This window comes from Meriones unguiculatus, chromosome 14 (genome assembly GCF_030254825.1).
Source record: "Meriones unguiculatus strain TT.TT164.6M chromosome 14, Bangor_MerUng_6.1, whole genome shotgun sequence".
Taxonomy (NCBI): domain Eukaryota; kingdom Metazoa; phylum Chordata; class Mammalia; order Rodentia; family Muridae; genus Meriones; species Meriones unguiculatus.
Window position 1 is genome coordinate 1,442,158 of NC_083361.1, and position 20,305 is coordinate 1,462,462.

General features: G+C 60.4%; 2 protein-coding genes across 7 annotated transcripts; one reads left to right on the plus strand and one right to left on the minus strand.

Annotated features, from left to right (window-relative positions):
- Positions 1-3,640: 3,640 nt before the first annotated feature.
- Positions 3,641-12,984, plus strand: Gsk3a (glycogen synthase kinase 3 alpha). Its single transcript, XM_021661138.2, has 11 exons — positions 3,641-4,115; positions 5,661-5,848; positions 7,475-7,558; positions 7,813-7,923; positions 9,321-9,451; positions 9,543-9,649; positions 10,476-10,573; positions 10,652-10,747; positions 11,333-11,519; positions 11,781-11,873; positions 12,324-12,984. The coding sequence occupies exons 1-11, from the start codon at positions 3,833-3,835 to the stop codon at positions 12,395-12,397; spliced, it is 1,452 nt and encodes a 483-aa protein (XP_021516813.1). The 5' UTR covers positions 3,641-3,832; the 3' UTR covers positions 12,398-12,984.
- Positions 12,985-13,188: 204 nt separating this feature from the next.
- Znf526 (zinc finger protein 526) lies at positions 13,189-19,624 on the minus strand. Of its 6 annotated transcripts, none has more exons than XM_021661136.2 (3): positions 19,528-19,624; positions 17,377-17,467; positions 13,189-17,236 (listed from the first exon to the last, which is right to left on the minus strand). In XM_021661136.2, exon 3 carries the CDS (start codon positions 16,983-16,985, stop codon positions 15,009-15,011), a length of 1,977 nt encoding a protein of 658 aa, XP_021516811.1. In that variant the 5' UTR covers positions 16,986-17,236; positions 17,377-17,467; positions 19,528-19,624; the 3' UTR covers positions 13,189-15,008. The 6 variants fall into 6 exon arrangements, with proteins under 6 accessions (XP_021516811.1, XP_021516812.1, XP_021516809.1 ...); XM_021661137.2 differs by having other exon boundaries at positions 13,189-17,192; positions 17,371-17,467; XM_021661134.2 differs by having other exon boundaries at positions 17,371-17,467.
- Positions 19,625-20,305: the final 681 nt, after the last annotated feature.

Here is a 20,305-nt window from a genome sequence, read left to right on the forward strand (position 1 = left end):
TATGTGCGTGTCTGTGTGCCGTGCCTCGGAGGCCGGAAAGGGGCGGCGGGCGCCGCGCAAGGAAAGGAGGCTGGGAACCGACCGCGCCATCTGCAAGAGCGCCATGTGCGAATTAACCACTGAGCCATCCTTCCAGCCCCAGTGAAACTAAAGACTGCTGAGCTCTGTCCGTCCCGTCCCACGGCGAAGAGGCCCCAGCCGGCGGGCTTTGAGAGGGGCCTGTTCCACCAGAAGGTTGATCTTGGCTGACCTACTGTGTGCCAGGAATCTAAGCGTTTTAGTCCCACCTCAAGTCAGGGTGTCTCTGCGTAGCCCTGGCGGGCCGGGAACTCGGAGATCCACCTGCCTCTGCCTCCTGGGTCAGCGTTCAACAGCAAAGGGCGCCACTGGACTCGCCCAGAGCCCTGGAGTTGGGCCGTTCAGTAAGGGATCTGTGAGTCCGGGGAAGCGACTGGGTTCTCCATGGGAAGGGAGCTGAACTGAAGTCAAGGTGTCCGGGTTTAGGATTCAGTCTGTGGCGAGCTCCAGACTAGAAAACCAGGAAGAGTTTGGAGGAGAGAAAACAGCGGGGAGAATCCGGGCTATGCTTGCTGCAGGATGCGGGCCCAGGTGGGGCCGCGCAGGTGCGACGCCCTGGGCCCACAGAGGGGTTTCCCCCAAGGCCGCGCGGGGTTGAGAACTCGCCGCCTGCGGGCTGGCTTCATTGTAAACCCCCCCGTGCAGCCCTGGGGGGCATCTGCTGCCCACCGCGGCCTGCACTTAAACCTGAGCCCGCGTCGGCCCCCGGGGGTGGTCCGGGGTGAGGCCGGCAGGAACCGGCTCCGGCGGCGGCTCGCGGGCCGCTGCTCCCTCTCCTGGGTGATGTAAGCCGTTCCCTGGGGTGGGAACCACTGGGTTATTTCTGGAAGTGGGATGAGGCGTATCTCCTGGCAACATAGATGCTGCTGAGCTGCTAGTGGGGTGACAGAAAGGCGGATGTTGTCGCTGCGAGGAAGCAGCAGCTCCGGTTGGTAGCCGCCCCAGAACCCCGCAAAGCCCTCCTCCACCCGGCTGTCCTGGAACTCTAGACCAGGCTGGCCTCCAGCGTACAGAGCTCTGTCTCCTCTGCCTCCGCCTCCCGAGCGCTGGAATCAAAGGAGAGCACGACCGCCCTGGCCTTCAAAGCACTTCCAGTCACATGGCTACTGCGTGCTAGGCCTCAGACCCCCCTCCCCAGAGGTCAGGTCCTGGTCTGATCAAACTTGTTGCCCCAGATTCCAGCTGCGTGGGATGGCAGCTGGCCTTAAAAACAGCATCTCCGGTCTCCCGTCGCCCACCCGAATCCATTTGCAGGTCTGGAACATTCCCTGCCGAAAGGTGCCTGGAGCCCCGGGTGCTTGCTTATGCCCTTGTCCGCAGTGCTGGGGAGACTGAGGGAGGCAGGCGGTGGCTCCTCTGAGGCTCACCTGGACACAGGAAGAACTCTTCCTTCCCTCTCCTCCTCTGCTTTGGTTTTCTTAGACAGGGCTTCCCTGTGTAGCCTGGCTGTCCTGGAACTCTGTAGACCAGGCTGGCCTGGGCAGAGATCTGCCTGCCACTGCCTCCCTAGTGCGGCCGCCATGCCAGCTAAGACCCTGTTTCCGAAGCGAGGCAGGGAGGGCTGGGAGGCCGCTCAGCAGGTCGTGCCTGCAGTCCGAGCACAGGACAGGCAGGAGGACCGGGAGGATGTCTTCAGCTTCATTGGGAGTTTGAGGATGGCCTGAGCAACGTGAGACTTCGTCTCAAAAAAGAAAAAAAACAAAACAAAACAAAAAAAAGACACCTGACCTCGGTCCTGAGATCTTTGCTTCCAACCGGAAAGTCCTCCCTGGATCTTTCGGGACATGTTATAGATGAATCCATCCCAACGGAAACCCCATTTGCGACACCAGCCCTCCTCCTAGGTACCCGCAGAACCCCCTCAAGTCTTCCTGTCCTTTCATGGCCAGCCTTCACCCACACAGGCTGCTCAGAGATCTCGTCGTTTCCCTCTCCTCATACTTTCCCCAGATAGCCCCTGAGCTTCTCCATGATGCTCCAGAGAATTGCTTTGCGCGGCCTACAGCCTTCTTCGGGTCCCCACCCACCCCTCCGAGCATCTCAGGGCCCTCAGACGCGGGGGCAGTTTCCAGATCTCTGACATTCGCCCTGCTCGATGCCAAGAGCGCCCCACTGCGCGGGTCCCACGGGTTCTGTCCTGCCACACGCGCCCCGCTGAGACTGCTTGTCCCGGGCCTCGGGGTTTGGCTTTGCTTCCCCAGCCCGATGCCACCGTCAGAGGGCGGCAGCCGCCGTCCGACTGCGGCTCCAGAAACGCCCTCCAGGCTCTGGTGAGGCGTGAAGCGGGGGTTTGCAGAGGGCGTGGGGTGCCCGCTTGCCTTCGGGGGCCTTGAGCTCAGGCAGGCGCGCGCGCCCACGGTTCCCGGTTCGCCCTGCTTCTCCCGGGCATTGACTGGCAAGGCGGACGGCCGCCGTGCGAAGGAAGGTGCACTCCCTGGACTCCGGCAGCCGAGGCAGGGTGGACGTCAGCCCGCCGAGCGGGCCGCGGACGGACACCGCCGCTTTGCTTTGTCTCAGGTCGTGCGGCGCATCCTCGCGTCCTAGCGGGCCGCTAGGGAAAGGTGCACCATCCGAGACAGAGTTAGACACGCTCGGGGCTGTTTGCCGATCCCCCGAGAATGAAGGGGGGGCGTTTCCCCTCCCCGGCCACCCGGACTCCTTCCGCCCGCAGTCACTGACAGGCCGAGGCCTCGCGACCTTGGGGGCCGGGGGAGACATTGTAACAGCACAGTTTCCCTGGGAAGGCTTGTCCTTAACCTTTCACCCTCGCGTCGGCCGCGCCACCCACTTTGGACTACATTTCCCGGCAAGCCCCGGACCCCAGCCGCACAAAGAGGAAGGTTCCACTGCGGAGTTTTCCCAGCATGCTTCCGTCTGCCGGTAACTCCTCTCCGCCCGGTCAAAGGCAAAGCCTCGCCGAACTTCGTTTCCCAGAAGACACCGGGCTCGCTGGGGCGACGCGCTCTACTCTCGGCGTCTCCTACATTTCCCGGAAGGAACTGCGGCGCAGCGCCCAGGGCAGAGAGCGGTCGGCGCCTGCTCGGCTTCCATTCCTGCCTCCTCCGGTTACGGGGTCTGCTCGGGCCGTGAGCGCCGCCCGAGACTTCATTTCCTAGCGTGCTTTCTACGCGGCTCCCCACCTGCAATGCGGTGAGGGCGTGGCGACGACTCCATTTCCCAGGGTGCCTCGAGACCTGAGGATCCACGGTTGCGGACTCCATCTCCCAGAAGGCACGCAACTCAGGCGGTCATGACAGCCCGTCGAGTAGGCGGGTCAATGAACTCCATTTCCCGGCGTGCATCAGGCTGGGCTGATGATCAGGGATGGAGTAGCTAAGACTTGGTTGCTGAGGAACTTGCTGTTGCCTCTGTGTAGTGCGTGTGTGGCTCGAACTGTGTTTTCCGAAGTGCTTTCGAGTTGGCTCTCCGCAGAGTCCAGTGACGTTATCCAGGACTCGATTTCCCGGCGTGCAGCGCGAACCACTTCCTCCCCCTCCCCCTGCGCGTCCAGCCACGCTGAGGTCTTGAGAACTCCATTTCCCGGCGTGCTGTGCGGGTCGAGGGTGGCGACAACGAAGCCGACGGCAGACGGACTTCATCTCCCGGCGTGCCCCGCGGCGGGCGCTGGGCCGGAGCCGGAGCCCGAACGGCGCGGCCTGGAAGAGGCCGGAGCCCAGGGGAGGCGGCGGCAGAGGCAGCGGCGGGGGCAGCCCAGGCAGCCCGAGCCCCGCGGCCTGGGCCTGCGCTCGGCGCCATGAGCGGCGGCGGGCCTTCGGGAGGCGGCCCTGGGGGCTCGGGCCGGGCGCGGACCAGCTCGTTCGCGGAGCCAGGCGGCGGAGGCGGAGGCGGTGGCGGCGGCCCCGGGGGCTCGGCCTCCGGCCCAGGAGGCACTAGCGGCGGGAAGTCGTCAGTCGGGGCTATGGGTGGGGGCGTGGGAGCCTCGAGCTCCGGGGTTGTCCCCAGCAGCAGCGGCGGAGGAGGCAGCGGTGGCCCCGGCGCGGGCACTAGCTTCCCGCCGCCCGGAGTGAAGCTGGGCCGTGAGTACTCAGGGGCGCCCTGTGGGGTGGTCATCTGGGTTTCCCAAGCCCATCAAACGGCGGTCAGATTCCTTCGTGTACCCACATAGGAGGTCGAGGTCACCGTGCTTCAAACCGGGATCTGAGCTCTCTGTCTCCAGATAAAGGGGTGTGGGGGCTTACCATCCCTTGGAGTTTAGAATCAGAATCGCCAACACCCGAGAAACAGAGGTCACAGGTCCCATTCTTCCAGTTATCAAGGTCTCAAGTACTTGACGGCGTTGCCATCACTGAAGAACAGGACCAGAGGTCATAGTTACTTGCCAGTGGTGATCTAGGATTATTGTCCCCCGTGAGACGAGAATAGGATCGCTGCCACCATCCTATACGAAAAGGGGGCTATCTCTTTCCTTTTCATCAAAAATGGGGGTTTGGATTAAGCATCTTTTAGAAATCCAGACCCAGGATTACTAGTGTTCCCACAGGACAGGGCCAGGCTTAAAACCTAAGGCCTGACATGACACCTAACCCACTGGAAATGTATAGACTTGTATCCCTAATGATGGAAGTGATCACTGCTGTTTACAAGGGAGAACAGATTGGGAACCAACATGGGCTTCAAATCAAGCTCATTGTCCATGTTCTTTGAAAAAAAATAAGAGGGGGTGGGGCTCTTGAGCAAACATGGAGGGGTCCACAAGTCACACCTTCTATAAAGCGTGGGTTTGAATTGCCTGGCCTGGCTCTGAACAAAAATCAGCTGTGTAGGGTTATTTTTCAACGTGTCACTCACTGCCCCCCCATAGAATTTGTTGATGTTTCCTAAAGGGAGGGGGTCACTAGGAGCGGCACCAAGGTTTGTTGCTCTCAGACAGGGACTGGGAGTCGGCAAGTCCCCAGGCAGGAGATGACCTGCCTTCTCAGGTTAGGTGCCTCTCTGGACGACAGGTGGGGAGGGCGGCAGCGCTCATCCCAGGGCAGAGCATTGAGTCAGAATAATGAACACTCGGCTCGTGCCTACCCAAGCGAGGGTCAGGGAAGGCCACTTCACCAGTCCATTTCTGTCACCCAGGAGCAGTGGTGGTGGTCGTGTGTGTGCCAGGGAGGGTGTAGAAGTCAGTGCTCTCTGGTTGTGAGAATGGCCAGTGAGTTCCTGAAGAAGGAACACCCCATAGTTCCCGCTCCTTCGAGTGGAAGATCCTCGCTGTGCCTGCCCTGTGGAAGGGGCCAAAGGCTGGGTCGCAGTGTGGCTGGTCCGCACCTGTGGCATTGGTGGCCCCAAGTCTTCACTGCTGCTTGCACTGAAGTAGCAATCAGGAAGTGCTTTACCCACTGATGGGAAATAAGTTTGAATGTACGTCGGAGGCAGAATTTAGGGTTCCTTGGGGATGGCTCCAGTAACTAATGTCTCCCCAAGCTCAGGTCTGGAACCCAAGGTGTGCCAGACGGTTACACGTGGAGTAACCACTGTCCCTTCCCCGTAGTGAGCTTTCCGAACACTTTGCCTCCCTGGGCTGTGGTGGCCAGAGACAAAGATGAGCGGACTGTGTTCCCTCTGTCCCGTAGGTGACAGCGGGAAGGTGACCACAGTGGTGGCCACTCTGGGCCAAGGCCCGGAGCGTTCCCAAGAGGTGGCTTACACCGACATCAAAGTGATCGGGAATGGTTCGTTTGGAGTCGTGTACCAGGCACGGCTGGCAGAGACAAGGGAACTGGTGGCCATCAAGAAGGTTCTTCAGGACAAAAGGTTCAAGGTAGCTTGGGTGGCTGGGTTTGGACACGGGGGGTGACTGCCGAGTGTGCTCAGCAATAGAGTTGCAGCCTGGAGTTTCACGTTCCTAGTATTCCATATTAATGTGTGCCTGTGTCTGACATCTGCATGCTGGCGCGTGTGTGCCTGGCTGCAGCTGTGACGTCTGCATGCTGGTGCGTGTGTGTGCCTAGCTGCAGCTGTGGAGGTCTGGCCAGTTGTGGGGAGTTGCTTCTTCTGCTGCGGGATCCAGGCAGGGATTGAACTCGCATCACCACGCTTGTCTACTGAAACATCTCACCAGCTGAGCCTGGGATGTCAGCAGGACCTAAGCGTGGGCCAGTGAGGGGCGAGGAGGGGAGGGACCTGGGGAGATGGGAAGTGAAAACCTCAGGACAGCGGACAGCTAATGTTTACTGGGGATTTCCTCAGCGTAAGCACTCGACAAGCACGTTCTGACTTAAGTTGCCTCAGTGGTCTCTGAGGGCAGGCGCTGCTGTTCCTGTTCCAAGTCAACAGACATGAAGCCGTGTAGTGAGGGCCCTTCAGCAGTAGGCTCTGGCCTGTTGGCCTCACAAGTCCTCCTTAACCCCTTGGTCGCATCTTTTCCAGAAGAAAAAGTCTGGTAAGGCTGATGCTAGCATCTCTGAAGGTGGCGCTCCACCTCAGGCCAACTGGGGTGCTCACTTAGCGCCTGTCTTGGTGCAGGGCTTTGTCCCTGGAGGAGATGCTCTGTGTGCTAGCAGAGGCCTGGGGAACTGAGGGCAGGAGGAGGGAGGCGGGGGGCTGTGTGCTGCTTGGAGGACTGTGCCAGACTGGATGGGATAGCCTGGGCTGGGGCCGAGCAGTGAGGGCTTTTGGACAGGATGCACTCTGGGGTGTCAGACCTGACAGGGAGCTGAGGCCTCAGAGGGTGGGGCAGAAGGTGGCCAGGTGTGGAGCGGAAGGTGAGATTGAAAGCTTGGAGTCTAGGCGCCGAGCTAGCATGGGGAGTCCCCAGTACTGCCAGGGAAGGTGCCAGGAGTCAAGGTGGAGCAGGCCACCACTGCTTGTCCAGTGCTGGGTGGTGCCATTCTTGTGCTCTTTAGTTTGGTCGTATGTGGGACTGAACCCAGAGTTCTACCCACGCTGTGCGAGCACTGCGCACTGAGCTAGCGAGATTCCCAGCACTCTTTCTCAATTTTGAGACAGAGCTGTGCTGAGTTGCCCGGACTGTCCTTGAACTTGAAGTCCTCCTGCCTTAGCCTTCTGAGTGGCTGAGACTGCAGGCCAGCCCCACCAGGCCTGACTTCAGAAAACTTTTCAGGATATGCTGAAGACTGGCCTGAGGGAAACAGTTGGCCTTTACACCTCCCCAGTGCTTAGAAAAGTGCTCAGAATCCAGTCTGAGTAAGCACGTGGGGGCTCGGGCTGCCCGACCTCTGGGCCTCCAGCGTCATAGGAGGAGGAGGAGCCAGGGTGAAGAAATGAGCCCCTCTTCTCCCTCCCACAGGCTTCCAGCCTTGAGTTTGGGTTCAGGGAACAGTTGCCAGGTTGGCTAGCAGAAATAGGTGTAGGGTGGGTGTGATGGCCCTGGGAGGAGGGGCGGGGCAAGGAGACTGGATGTACTGACTCTCCCTTCGCCCTCAAGAACCGAGAGCTGCAGATCATGCGGAAGCTGGACCACTGCAACATTGTGAGGCTGCGGTACTTCTTCTACTCCAGCGGGGAGAAGGTGAGGCGCTGGGGGCTGAGGTGGGGAGGTGAGGCACTGGGGGCTGAGGTGGCGCTACAGGTTGAGGTGGGGGGTTGTCGCCTTCTTCTACTCCAGCGGGGAGAAGGTGAGGCGCTGGAGGCTGAGGTGGGGGGGGGTTGCTGCACCCTGGTGCCAGCTATCTTCCTGCTTGCCTTTCCCAAGAGGTCCTCACTGTTCTCTGCACACCTCCCCTCTTTCCTTAAGATGCCTCACATCTCTCTGTTGCTCTCCAGAAAGATGAGCTGTATTTAAATCTGGTGCTGGAATATGTTCCTGAGACGGTGTACCGGGTGGCCCGCCACTTTACCAAGGCCAAGCTGATCATCCCTATCATCTACGTGAAGGTAGGCCGCAGGCCCACAAAGGCCGTGTCAGCGGGCTGCTTACTCTTCCAGGTTGGTCGATGGAGGCTTCTGTTCTCTGTCCTCAGCTCTGTAGCTTGCAAATGGCTTTGGCTAAGCCAAGGCCAAGGGTGTGGGAAAGGAACTGCACCACACAGCAGAGCCAGTGCCATTGGGGTTGGGGCAGATGGGAGAGCGGAGCAGCAGGAAGGGTGTGCCCACGCAAGGAACCAGGCCGCCTCTCCCCCGTCTCCTGTGGCCTGCTTCCTCATGGCTTAGGTACCTTGCACCTGGCGAGCTGACGCCAGTGCGGGCTGTGCCAGCGGCTGCTGGGTCACACACACCAGGAAGGAGCTCTCCAGAGCTCACTCCAGTGCTGAGCATTCCGAGGCACAGCCAACTGAGGCCCAGGCCTTGCCCTGGAAGAGCTGTTTGGCTGGGTATGGTAGCACGCACCTTTTGTCCGGGTACTCAGGAGGATCTCTGAGTCAAGGCCATCCTGGGCTACTTCGTAAGTTCCAGGCCAGCCAGGACTCTGTAGATAGACCCTGTGTTTTGGTGAGGTGACAGGCACCATCAAGGAAAATGATAAAGCTCAGGAGCTGCTGCTGTGTAGAGGGCCACAGGGCTTTCCTGCCTGGCTTGGGGGTAAGGAAGAGCAGGGAATGCTGGGAGGAGGGGTCCCAGAAGCAGCCTTGGTGTCCGGAGAACCCAAACTGGAAGGTCATGGCTGCGTGCAGTGGTGCATGCCCATGACCCCAGCACTGGGGGTGGGTTTCCAGTTCAAGGCCAGCCAGGAATCCAGTGTATACCCATTTCAAAAGAAAAACCCCAGAAAGGTTCTGTGGATAAAGGCGCTTGCTGCTAAGCTTGAGCACCAAATCCTGGGACACAAATGCTGTGGAGACAACACCAGTAAGTCACCCTGATCGCCACTTGTGGTCTGTGGCACGTGTGCAGCCTCCTCCCTAGAGGCATGCACACACAATCAAAATGTACCAATTAAGAACAGCTCAAAACTGAAAGCCTCACTTGGGTTGTAGTCCGTGGGCGTCGGGGAGGCAGGAAGTGCGCTGCAGCCTGCGCACGGGTGCCGCTGTCACCCGAGGGAGGCGGAGGCCCGCTGCAGCTGGCGGTTGTGGCGAGAGAGGAGGCAGAGTGCCTGGCCCCGGCCTGGGCTGTGGCAGGACTTCTGGTGTCACTCCTGAGGCCACGCCGGGTAATGGAGCGGAGTTCCTTACAGCTGGGAACGGGGCCTTCAGGTGATTGTGGCAGGCACTGAAGTTTGGAGCAGGAGTGGAGGAGGTGCGGCCATGGGCGGCCAGCTTGGACAGCAGCCGTACGTGGGCCCAGCAGTGTGTGAGCGGGCTGGGCTGAGCGCACGTGCCCTGCCGTCCCAGGTGTACATGTACCAGCTCTTCCGGAGCTTGGCCTACATCCACTCCCAAGGCGTGTGTCACCGCGACATCAAGCCGCAGAATCTGCTTGTGGACCCCGACACTGCTGTCCTCAAGCTCTGTGATTTTGGCAGGTAGGTTGACCTGGCGCCTCTGGAATGCCTGAAGGGGTGATAGAGCTTGAGGCTTGTTTTCCTGCCTAACCCTGCCCATCTCTTCCCACAGTGCAAAGCAGTTGGTTCGGGGGGAGCCCAATGTCTCCTACATCTGTTCTCGGTACTACCGCGCCCCAGAGCTGATCTTTGGAGCCACAGATTACACCTCATCCATCGGTCAGTGGGGAGAGCTGGGCAGTGAGGGTCTCAGCCACTGCTGCCGGCACGGTGATGAGAGCCTGCTGTCTGTCCTTGCCGGGCTCACAGGCCACAGAGGCTGTGTCTGTGTCTGTCGAGGGCAGCCAAGCAGTCCACGGCTGCCAGCCAGCAGCTAGCCAGGGCTGGAGAGCTGGCCAGGGCAGGCCTGAGACCTCCTGTCTGACTTGACTCCAGAGTCCACTTCACCTAGAACCTCCCAGTCAGCCTGTTCTCGGCGGGGAAGAGGCTGGCAGCCACCTTAGGGCTGTTACCGCGGGGGTACGGCCTGCTCCAGGGCCCGTCTTCCTCTGCTCAGGGTGGCATTACCCTCTTCCAGGCCAGGGGAAGGGCTGAGACGACAACATGTCTGTGAAAGGGTTGAAGGGGAATGTCAGTCTGAGGAGCTGGTGAGGTCCGTAGGTGTGAACTTGGACATGCAGGTCAAGGTACAGAGTAGTGAGGGGAGAGCAGGCCAGGCCACATCTCTTCCTATGGGCAGGACAGAGGCCAGGCGGGGAAGCTAGTCCAGGATTGAAAGCTTTCTTGTGACCTGAAGTACACAGGTGCCAGTTGGCAGGGTCTGACCTTGTGTGGGCCTGGTTGAGCAGCAGGGAAGGGTTCATTGGGGTCACTCAGAGGGCACATTGGCTACAAGTACACCAGGCCTGGAGAGCACAGCTGGGCAGGCGCCTTCTGTTTGACAGTGCTGGTGCAGCGCCTCTGGGGCAGCCACAAGGAGCAGTGTTGGCAAAGGGGTGGGCTGCGTGGCTGTGGCTGCCCAGCGCTGAACTGTCTTTCCCTTCAGATGTGTGGTCAGCTGGCTGTGTGCTGGCTGAGCTTCTTCTCGGCCAGCCCATCTTCCCTGGGGACAGTGGGGTGGACCAGCTTGTGGAGATCATCAAGGTGAGGGGCAGGGCCCAGGAGAGCAGGGGAGACCTGAGGAAAGGGCCCTTGCCTCAAAGCCCTCCCCTTCCTTCACAGGTACTAGGAACGCCAACCAGGGAGCAGATCCGAGAGATGAACCCAAACTACACAGAGTTCAAGTTCCCCCAGATCAAAGCTCACCCCTGGACAAAGGTAGGGGCAGAGGTAGGGACGTGCACAGCATGGCTGAAGGGTGGGTCCCTTTGGAGGCCAGCTGCTCTGGGAGTCCATCTGGCTTGAAATTCATGGCTTGTGGGGCTGGAGATGGCTAAGTAGTTAAGAGCACTTGTTACTCTTGCAGAGGACCTGGGATCGATTCCCAGCACCCACATGGCGGCTCACAAGCACCTGTAAGCCCAGATCCAGGGGATCCTACAGGCATGCATGTGGTTTAACACACGTTCACAGGCAAAACATTCATATACAGAAGTAAAGTTATGGCGGGGGCAATGTCTGAGATCACCCAGGGAGGCAGTCAACACCACTTTGAGGTTGTGAAGTTTATAGAATTTTGGAAGGTGTGAACCGATAGGCGAATACAGATCCCCGTTGATGGCGGCGACAAACTGAGTCTGGCCTCAGGGTCCACGAAGCCCTGGAGCCCAAGCTAGCTGCCCGTCCCCGTGTCTGTGCCTGTTTCCTTACAGGGGAGGTGGGTGTCTGCGGGCTGGCAGCCACAGGTGGGCACGAGACGACACTTGGCGTGCCAGCACCTCCCCCACTCACTTCCGCCCACAGGTGTTCAAATCCCGGACACCACCGGAGGCCATTGCACTCTGCTCGAGCCTGCTGGAGTACACGCCGTCCTCACGGCTGTCCCCACTGGAGGCCTGCGCACACAGCTTCTTTGATGAGCTGCGGTCCCTTGGAACCCAGCTCCCCAACAACCGCCCGCTTCCCCCCCTCTTCAACTTCAGTCCTAGTGGTGAGAGCACAGCTTGGGGCCAGTAGAGTTGTCAAGGAACATGGGGAGGGGCTCCGGCAGCCCTGGACCCCAGCAAGGCATCTCCACACTGTGGCTGGGTGCTGGCCGTTTCCAGTTTCCTACCCAAAAGTCTTGTGGCTGCAGTCCCCACCACCTGGCCTTACCAATTACTAGGTCCTTGCTTGGCGCCCCATCCTAACCCTCACTGGCTCCCAGATGCCCCGCCTCCCCCCGACTGCTGACGCCAACTCCTGTTTGCAGAACTCGCCATCCAGCCGTCTCTCAACGCCATTCTCGTCCCTCCTCACTTGAGGTCCCCAGCAGGCTCCGCTGCCCTCTCCACGTCCTCACAAGGTAAGGTGGGGACCCTGCGCCAAGGGTTAAGGCAGCGCGTGTGGAGTAGGGGTTTGTCCTTGGCTCCTATAGTGTCCTGCAGGTTTTGGTTGCTGTCATTTGATGGCACAGAAGGCCTATCTTACAGTACAGGGCAGTCCTGCCCGCATTTGTGTTTAGAGGCTAATTGCAAGACCAAACATTTCTTTGGTCTGAACAAATAAACAGAAATTTGCCCACATTTAAAGACTGGGCCATTATGGGTGCAAAACCAGATTTCCTGTTTCTCTGGGGAAGAAAATCAGACTCAGCAGCCATGGTCTGCCTTTCTCCAGACAGCAGTAGTGAGCTACTTAGTGTCATCTGAGTCCGAAACTGAGAGCGACAGCTGTCAGCTCCTTGCATAGTGTCTTGAAGCAGCGAGCCATGCTCTCTGCAGAGGTTAACTGTCTGCTCCTTCCCCTCCTTCAGCTTTAACTGAGACTCAGACCAGCCAAGACTGGCAGGCAACTGATGCCACACCTACCCTCGCCAGTTCTTCCTGAGGGCCCCACCCATGACCCCTCCATGCCCATCTGGGACCTCCCAGGCGGGGCTGGGAAGGGGCCGTAGCCCGTCAAGATCCTGCCCTGGCTGGGCCTAGACTAGAGGGCAGAGGTGAATGAACTCCCCAGCATCTCGGCTCCCTCACCAGCCTCACCTGTGTGGCGGGCTTTTTAAAGAGGATTTTAACTGGTTGTGGGGAGGGAAGAGAAGGAAGACAGGGGGCTGGGGGGTATGAGGACCTTCTACCCCCTTGGTCCCCTCCCCTCCCCTCCCCCAGGCACTCCTTCCCGTCTCCCATGTCCCTTGTAAATAGGACCAGCCCAGCCCACCTCCTCTCCCCTTCCCTGGCCTCCTGGGTGTAAATAGATTGTTATAATTTTTTTCTTAAAGAAAACGTCAATTCACACCATCCAACGTGCCCTCCCCCTCAGCTGTACTTCCCCTCCTGTCTTCTGCTCCCAAGGCTTCCTCCCTCACCCCGTCCTGTAAGGAGGGGACTAGGGAGAGCCCCTGGTGTCTTAGTTTTCACAGTAAGGTTTGCCTGTGTACAGACCTCCGTTCAATAAATTATTGGCATGAAACCCTTCTTCCTGTCTGGCTGCTTGTTTCTGCAGAGGTGACAGGGCTTAGGGTTTGGAGGGAGCTGCACTTTGGGCTGGGGGACACTGAGAAGCCGCAAACCTTATCTACCACAGACATGGAGCCTCCCGGTGATCTGGAGACTGGGCTCCAGAGTGCTCAGAACCCCAGAGGCAGAGTCAGGACCTGAACACAGGAGTGTGTCCCAGCCCAGGGCTGCGGGGTCCTGGCTGGAGAGGACACCCCTCTGGCCAGTATCTAACTGCCTGTGGACTCCCCGGCCGGGGGCATGTGTGGGCAGGAGGCTGCCCAGGCTTGCTTCTGTCTGAAGGGGCGCCCACTTGCTTCACTTTTCTTAGGGGTGCTGGGAAGTGGCCCCAGGCTCCCAAATACTGGGAGTGCAGGCTTGTACCACCTTGCCTGACTCTTCCCCTTGACTTTTAAAATAAAACATGCTGGAGCCAGATGGCGGGGACCATGGGCAGAAAGAAGTGCTATCTCCGCAAGCAGCGAGTGGGTGGGAGGCTCCAGAAAAGGAGGGGACATCTTTGGGTTCTCCTGATGGATTCTACTGATACACAAAAAGGAAATTTGGGACATATCTGTGAGAGGAGTCAGAGTCCCAAGATTCTGAGCTCTGCTAGATGCTTACATCAGCCCCAGGGGAACCTTTTTGCCCTGCAGGACAGAGCTTAGCCTCCTTTCCTCAAACCAGTAGGGTGAGCATGGCTGGTTTGCGTTAGAGGATGGACGGACCCAGTGTCGCCGCCTCCTCCTGGCTGACTCTAGTCATCAAGGTGGTCTCGCCTGCTGCCAATTCAACCTTTCCTGGACCGCTGCCAGCCTGCCCCACCCTTCCTGTGACACTGCCTTCACCTACTGAGCTCCATTCTGCTTCACTTGGAGTGTCGCAGTCTGCAGAGGCCCGAGTAAACTCTGCCAACCGACCTCAGTTAACCTACATATGCTTAGGGCAGGGAAGGACACTCTATGAAGATGGGATCCCCCGTTTCCATGGCCCCCAGACCCCAAATCATCATGACACCGCCTTCTCGGGGTGCAGAAGTCCCTTCTGCTGTTTGGGGTTCCGGTCTTACTCAGCCACGCAGACGGCTAAGCACGGTGCTAGCATGAACACCTCCAGCCAGCTAAAGGCCTTCGGCAGCCCTCTGCCCGTTTCCTTACTTGTACACCATGGATGAAACCCACATCTACCTCAGTGCTAAGTGTCCTGCCCAGCGCTGCCCTGGCTGGGGGTGCCCTGCAGCTCTGCCTGGGTGGCTTGCCTGAAACGTTCTTCTCCTCTGGCATGGGCAGTTCAGGAACTGGCACCACTAGCAAGTCTCCAGCAGTCCAGGACTCCCTAGCCCTGACGAGCCTCTAGCCCCAGGGACATGGCACGTGCCAGAGAATCTGCGGACACGCAGGCTGAATGAACCACAGGCACTGTCCGCTTCGTGGCAAGCTGTCTGTACTTCAGACTGCTGCTCCGGCCGGGCCGAGCACAGAGCTGTGGCTCCTTCCTGGGTCAGAGTCACCCTGTCTGAGCTGAGCACTGGGGTAACTGGGGGTACGTACAGATTTCTTTTCATACTGTCAAGACTGAGATGAAGGCCAGAGAAACTGAGTGCCTTCCTGTGCCAGACACAGCTAAATCCCAGGCCCCCCAGCCCAGGGCAGGACTGGGGGTGGGGTTACAATCAGAAGGTCTGAAGAGGTATATGAGAGTCTGGCACGGGTCTGGCATGTGGCTGGTGCTCAGTAGAGGTTACCTGCTGTAGCTGAGCACCAGCTGATGCAAAGAGCCTTGGCAAACCCTTAGGGCCTCAGAGTCACCCTGGGCAGAGGAAGCTGACAGGAGACCTCTGGGAGGCCTGTCCCCGTTCTGAGGAGTCAGAAGTTAGAAGAGGCCAGCGGGCTGGATTCTGATGGGTGGGTACCAGATTAGCTTGCCGGAGGGGTCCTCCTCTCCCCTGAAGTGCCTAGACTCAGCCTTGTGACCTTTCTTTCTGTCCCTGCTCTCGAGTTTTGTCAAACGAAGGCCGTGTCCAGCTGTAACAGCCCACTGGCCTCGCTGGCCCCCAGTGCTGCCTGGCAGAGCTGCAGTGTGTCCTCCAGTGCCAGGGGCTGGGACGTCTCGATGATGGCGATGGTCTCGCCAAGCTCCGTGCACATGATAGTCTGCTGCGGTTCAGGGGGCGGAGGCGGGACCGGAGAGGGCGACCTGGGAGGCTGGAGCGTCAAAGTCCTGGCCCGGGCATGGACCCGCTGGTGCAGCCGGAGGCCCGCCATGGCCCGGAACCAGCGGCCACAGGTCCCACAGTAGTGCGGACTCTTGCTGTACAGACCGGTGATGGGAAGGCGAGGGGCACGCGCAAAGGCCACGGGCCGGAGGTGCAGCCGCCGATGCTGCTGCAAGTTGGAGCTCTGCGTGAAGCGCTTGCCGCAGTCCAGGCACTGGTAGGGCCGCACCCCCGTGTGGGTCAGCTGGTGGCGGCTGAGGTTGGCCAAAGAGGCAAAGGTCTTGCCGCAGGAGTGACACTGGAAGGGCCTCTCGCCCGTGTGGGTCCGAAGGTGGTTGCGTACGTGGACCAGCTTCTTGAAGCCCTTGCCACAGACCCCACAGCGGTGCCGGCGTTCCGGGGGGCCGTGCACGGCGCGCCGGTGCCGGGAGAGCCGGGAGGCTGAGGCAAAGGACTTGGGGCACTGCGGACAGGGCAGCTGGGCGGCGGGGGGTGGAGGTGAAGGTGTGGGCTCGGCCGGAGCTGGGGAGACGGCTGCCGCCCGGCTGGGGGCTCCGCTTTTCCCAGCGTGCGTCCGTCGGTGGTAGAGGAACTTGGTCATGTTGCTGAAGGTCTTGCCACAGCGACAGCGGTGCAGTGGGTTGGCGGTGTGGGCCCGCCGATGGGCCACCAGTGTGAGCTCCGTGCCGAAGCCGCGGCCACAGTCCACACAGAGGTAGCGGGCCTCTCCGCGGTGCAGCCGCTGGTGCTGCTCCAGAGAGGCCGCCTTCTTGAAGACCTTGGAGCAGGCGGTACACTCGTGGGTGCCGCCCACGTGAGCCCGGCCGTGGGCCGTCAGCCGGTTAGCGGAGCTGAAGCTGCGCTGGCACTGGCTGCAGTGGAACGGGTGGGTGGCTGACGCGGGGCCTGATGCCCGGCGGTGTCTGCGGCGCGCCCCTGAAGAGGGGCCGTGCTGCGAGCAATCCCCACAGCTCTGAGCAAGGCCAGCGGTGCGCTCGTCATCCGCCTTGTCGCCAGCAGGAAGCTCTGCAGCGGCTTCCTCCTCATCGGTCTCCTCCTCCTCCTCTTCATCCTCTTCCTCTTCATCCTCCTCCTCCTCTTCCAACCCATTGCGCTCTTCCTTCTCCAGGGAGTCAAAGTGGGTGCCCTGATGCTCCAGGAACTCCTCAGGGGTGGCACAGAGGGCGGAGCACTCGGGACACTCGTAGGGCTCCATCTTGACTTCTGGGGGCACGGTGGGGGGAGGCAGAGGCGGCTCGGCGGCGTTGCTGGAAAGGTGCTGCGTCTTCCGGTGAGCTACCCACAGCTCGGGGGAGGGGAAGAGCTCCCGGCAGTCTCCACACTGGTACTGGATCTGGCTTGCGGCCTCCTGCAGGTGGGCGTCCTGATGGGCCAGGAGCTCGCTCGGAGAGAGGATGAGCTGACTGCATTCACCACACTGGAAAGGCCCCTCTGCAGCACCAGGCACTAGCTCCGGCCCCAGGCCCGCGTCCCGGGCAGCCTGTGTGTCCTCCTCTGACACCACGGGCAGGTGCTGCTCCTGGTGGGCCAGGACCTCCTCCAGGGTGTTGTAGAGGCTGCCGCACTCGGAGCACATGAACTGGTGGTGCTGGAAGAAGAGGGACGAGGCCAGGGCCTCCCCTGAGGTCAGGTCAGCCACTGCTGTCGCCATGTCCGCCAGCTCTCCGCACAGAGGTGCTGAACCTTCCACTGCTCCTGGTGACTGTGTTGGCATCTCAGCTGCCTCTGCCACCGTCTCTGCCATCACGCAGGAAGGCAGTGCCTGGAGCAAGTGGGCAGAGGCCAGTGGTGCACAGCAGACGCCTAAGGAGCACGCACTGTCTTGGGAGACCCCTGCTCGCTCTCGCTCCACTGCTCAGCAGTCTGTCAGGCAAATCGCAGGTCCAAGTTTACCCTCAGGCTTTCATGATCCCACATCTCTGGGCCTGTCCCAGCCGCTCTGCTCAGGGACCTGCAAGAGAATGGGCACTCGGGAACCTGGCCTCTGAGGCCACCCTGAGGCCCAGTGACACCCTTTGTAAAAACACACACACAGCTTCCCTCCCCCTCCCTCGCTCAGTCTTCCCCCACGTGGTTTCCTCTTTGTGCAACACCGTCCAGTCCCACCCCCCGTCACCCCGTGTACTCACACAGACCAGTATTGAAGGGGGGAGTGGGCACTAGACTTCCGTCAGCTCGATTCTGCGCGCTCCCGCTTTACTTTCCCTCCGCACACGCTTTTCTCGCCTGTGAAATGGAAGCAAACCTCGGATTGACCAGAAAGCCTAAGGCACCCCATTAACAAAAGCCAACGCTTGGCTTGAGGCCAGGCAGCCTCAAGCTGTGGGAGAGAGGCTGCCTCTGAAGGGGGCCTTCTGCCTCAGCCTCCCGGGCCCGAAACCACAGGTGGACGCACAGAGCCGCCCACCCTGCCACTCTGTCCTACCTCCTCTGCTCTGTCTGGTCTCAACCTAACCCTGCCCCTTTCCCACAATTGGGGCCCACGGTTAGTCCCATGAACCCCCGAGCCTAGGAACTAGCCACCTGATTCAATCCCTACTTTTTTCTTCTTCAGTTTTTTCAACACAGGGTTTCTCTGTGTAGCCTTGTCTGGCCTGGACTCACTTTTGTAGACTGGCCTTGAACCGAGAGACCCGCCTGCCTCTGCCCCACCCCCCAGCACTGAGATCACAGGCTCAATCCCCACACTGTAAGTTTTCTTTATTAATTACAATTTATTCAGTTTATATCCCGGCTGGAGGCCCTCCCTCCTTCAATCCTAACATTTTGAGGAGGTTTTATTTTTACTTTATTATATTTTTATTGTCCAACCCCCCCATGCCTGGAGCTAAGATAGCAACATAACAGGATTTGGTCCTCCTCCCACCACGTGGGTTCTGGGGTCAAACCCAGGTCAGAGGGCTTAGTGTCCATTGCCTTTACTACCCACTGAGCCACCTGGAAACACCACTGTTTGTTTGTTGTGCTTATGTTACAAAGTCTGTACGCACAAGTGAACGCCAAGGCATGTGTGTGGCATACTGAGGACACCTCTGTGGAGTTCCTTCTTTCCTCCCACATTGATGCGGGTGCTGAGGATTGAACTCGGGTCATCAGGGCTGCATGGCATGCACCTTTACCTCCTGGGAGTTTCTTTTTTTGAGACAGGGTTTCTCTGTGTAGCCCTGGCTGTCCTGGACTCCCTTTCTTTACCTCCTCATTTCTGTGCAGACTTTAGCTGCTCATTTACGGCTCCCAGAGGGCAGGAATTTGTTTCCTCATCACCGAGGTGGTCATGGTGGCCATCCAGCACAGTGTGCACACAGAGGTATGCAGCCACTAAAGAGGGCTCCCTACTGGAAGGGTATGACTTTCACAACGCGCAGCCCAGCACAAGGCCCTGTTTTCAGTTGATACCCAATATATGCTCCGTGAATAAATGATTTGCTAAATACTCAGAAGCTAAACTTGCCTTGTGTGCCAATTCCAAATCCCCCCCCCCAAGTGGGTTTATTCGTTTTGTCTTGAAACATCTCACCCCTTGGCCCTGGCCTGTGTAGAACTCAATGCGAAGAGCGGCCGCGCCTTAAACTCTCAAACTCTCGGAAGCCTAAATGCTTCCCCCTCCTCAGTGTTGGCAGAAAAGCACGCGCCACCTCACCTGGCTCCCCACGGAGTTTAAGCCATTCCATGAAGGATTTTCCTAGAAATAATCACTCCCGGCGGGGAGGTGGAGGATCGCACTTTGCCTTGATTACAGCCCCACTAGCGAGACAGACCTCCCTCCAGGGTGGGATCAGAACCGGCGACGTGGCTTGTCTCAGGTAAGGAGCGGGTGGACAAACTTTACAAAGTAGGGAGGAGCGCCCGCACGGGGAAACTTGGCGCCACGACCCAACCCTGTGACTCCTACGGGAACCCTGCGTCTCCTCTAACGTCATCCTTCCGAAGGGCGCCCGGCAGACAGCACGGACACGCTCCGAACCAGAGCAGCACCGGCACGGGGAAGCTGGCCCGCCCGGCCTGCATTCCTCACCGCCGACCCCACGGCGTCGCGGGCCGGAGGATGTGTCCGATCCCGGGGGCGAGGGTTCAACTCCCCGCGACGCGCTTCCTCTCCCGGCCGCCCCTCCGCGGGCAGCGGGAGGGCCGCTGCGGGGCGGGGGTCCGGGGCACGGCCGGGCGCGCGGTCAGGGCCCCCGGCGCAGGCCCCGCGGCCCCGGCGCGCCCCCGGCGCGCCCTCGCCCTCCCTCCGGCCGGCGCGGTCCTCCCCGCCTGCCCCGCGGCGCCCTCGCCGGCCCCCTCACCTTCGAGCAGCCTCTGCCGCTCTTGACACGGACCCTCCGCGCCGGCGTGCGGGACCCCGCACTATCCACGCCTCCCATTGGGCGGCGCCTCGCCCCGGGCGGCCAATCGGAGGCGGCGGCGCGGGCCACGCGCCCTCGCGCCTGCGCGGTGCGGCCCAGGCGGGGCTCGGCGAGGGCCTCGCGCACACGGCGGCGCGCTGCGGCAGACGCGCCTGCGCAGTGCCGCCGGGCGGGCCGCTCCCCGCCCGAGGTTTGAAAAGTGGGCGCAGGGAGGCGTGCCGGCCGGGTTGGGGGGCGGAGTGGGCGGCGCGGGGCGCGGCGGGGGTCCGGTCACCGCGGAGGACCCCGATCGTCCAGGGCGGACGCCCCGGAGGCTTCTCTCCGGGGCTGCCTCCGTTGTGCCCCCTGGCAAGGCGCGCTCGGATCCGATCCGCCCCCAGCATTAATGTTATCACACAGGTAAAACAGGAAGACAGTCACACGTCCGGACCCAGCCTGTGATCCCTGTGATCCCAGCCCTCGGGAGGCAGAAGCAGCCGGAGTTCTGAGTTCGAGGCCAGCCTGGTCTACCAAGCGAGTGCAGGGCGGCCAGGGCCACACGGAGAAGCCCTGTCTCCGTGCCAAGCCACAACAAACAGCCCGATGCGCCTCAGTGCCCACGATCGCCCACCCTTCCGCTTATGAAGCCTTCCCCCCACCCCGAGTCAGTGACGTTCACGGGGGCGCCCGCAGCTCGGGCGGGGGTGAGCCGGGGCCTCCCCGGAGCCTAGTTCCCGGG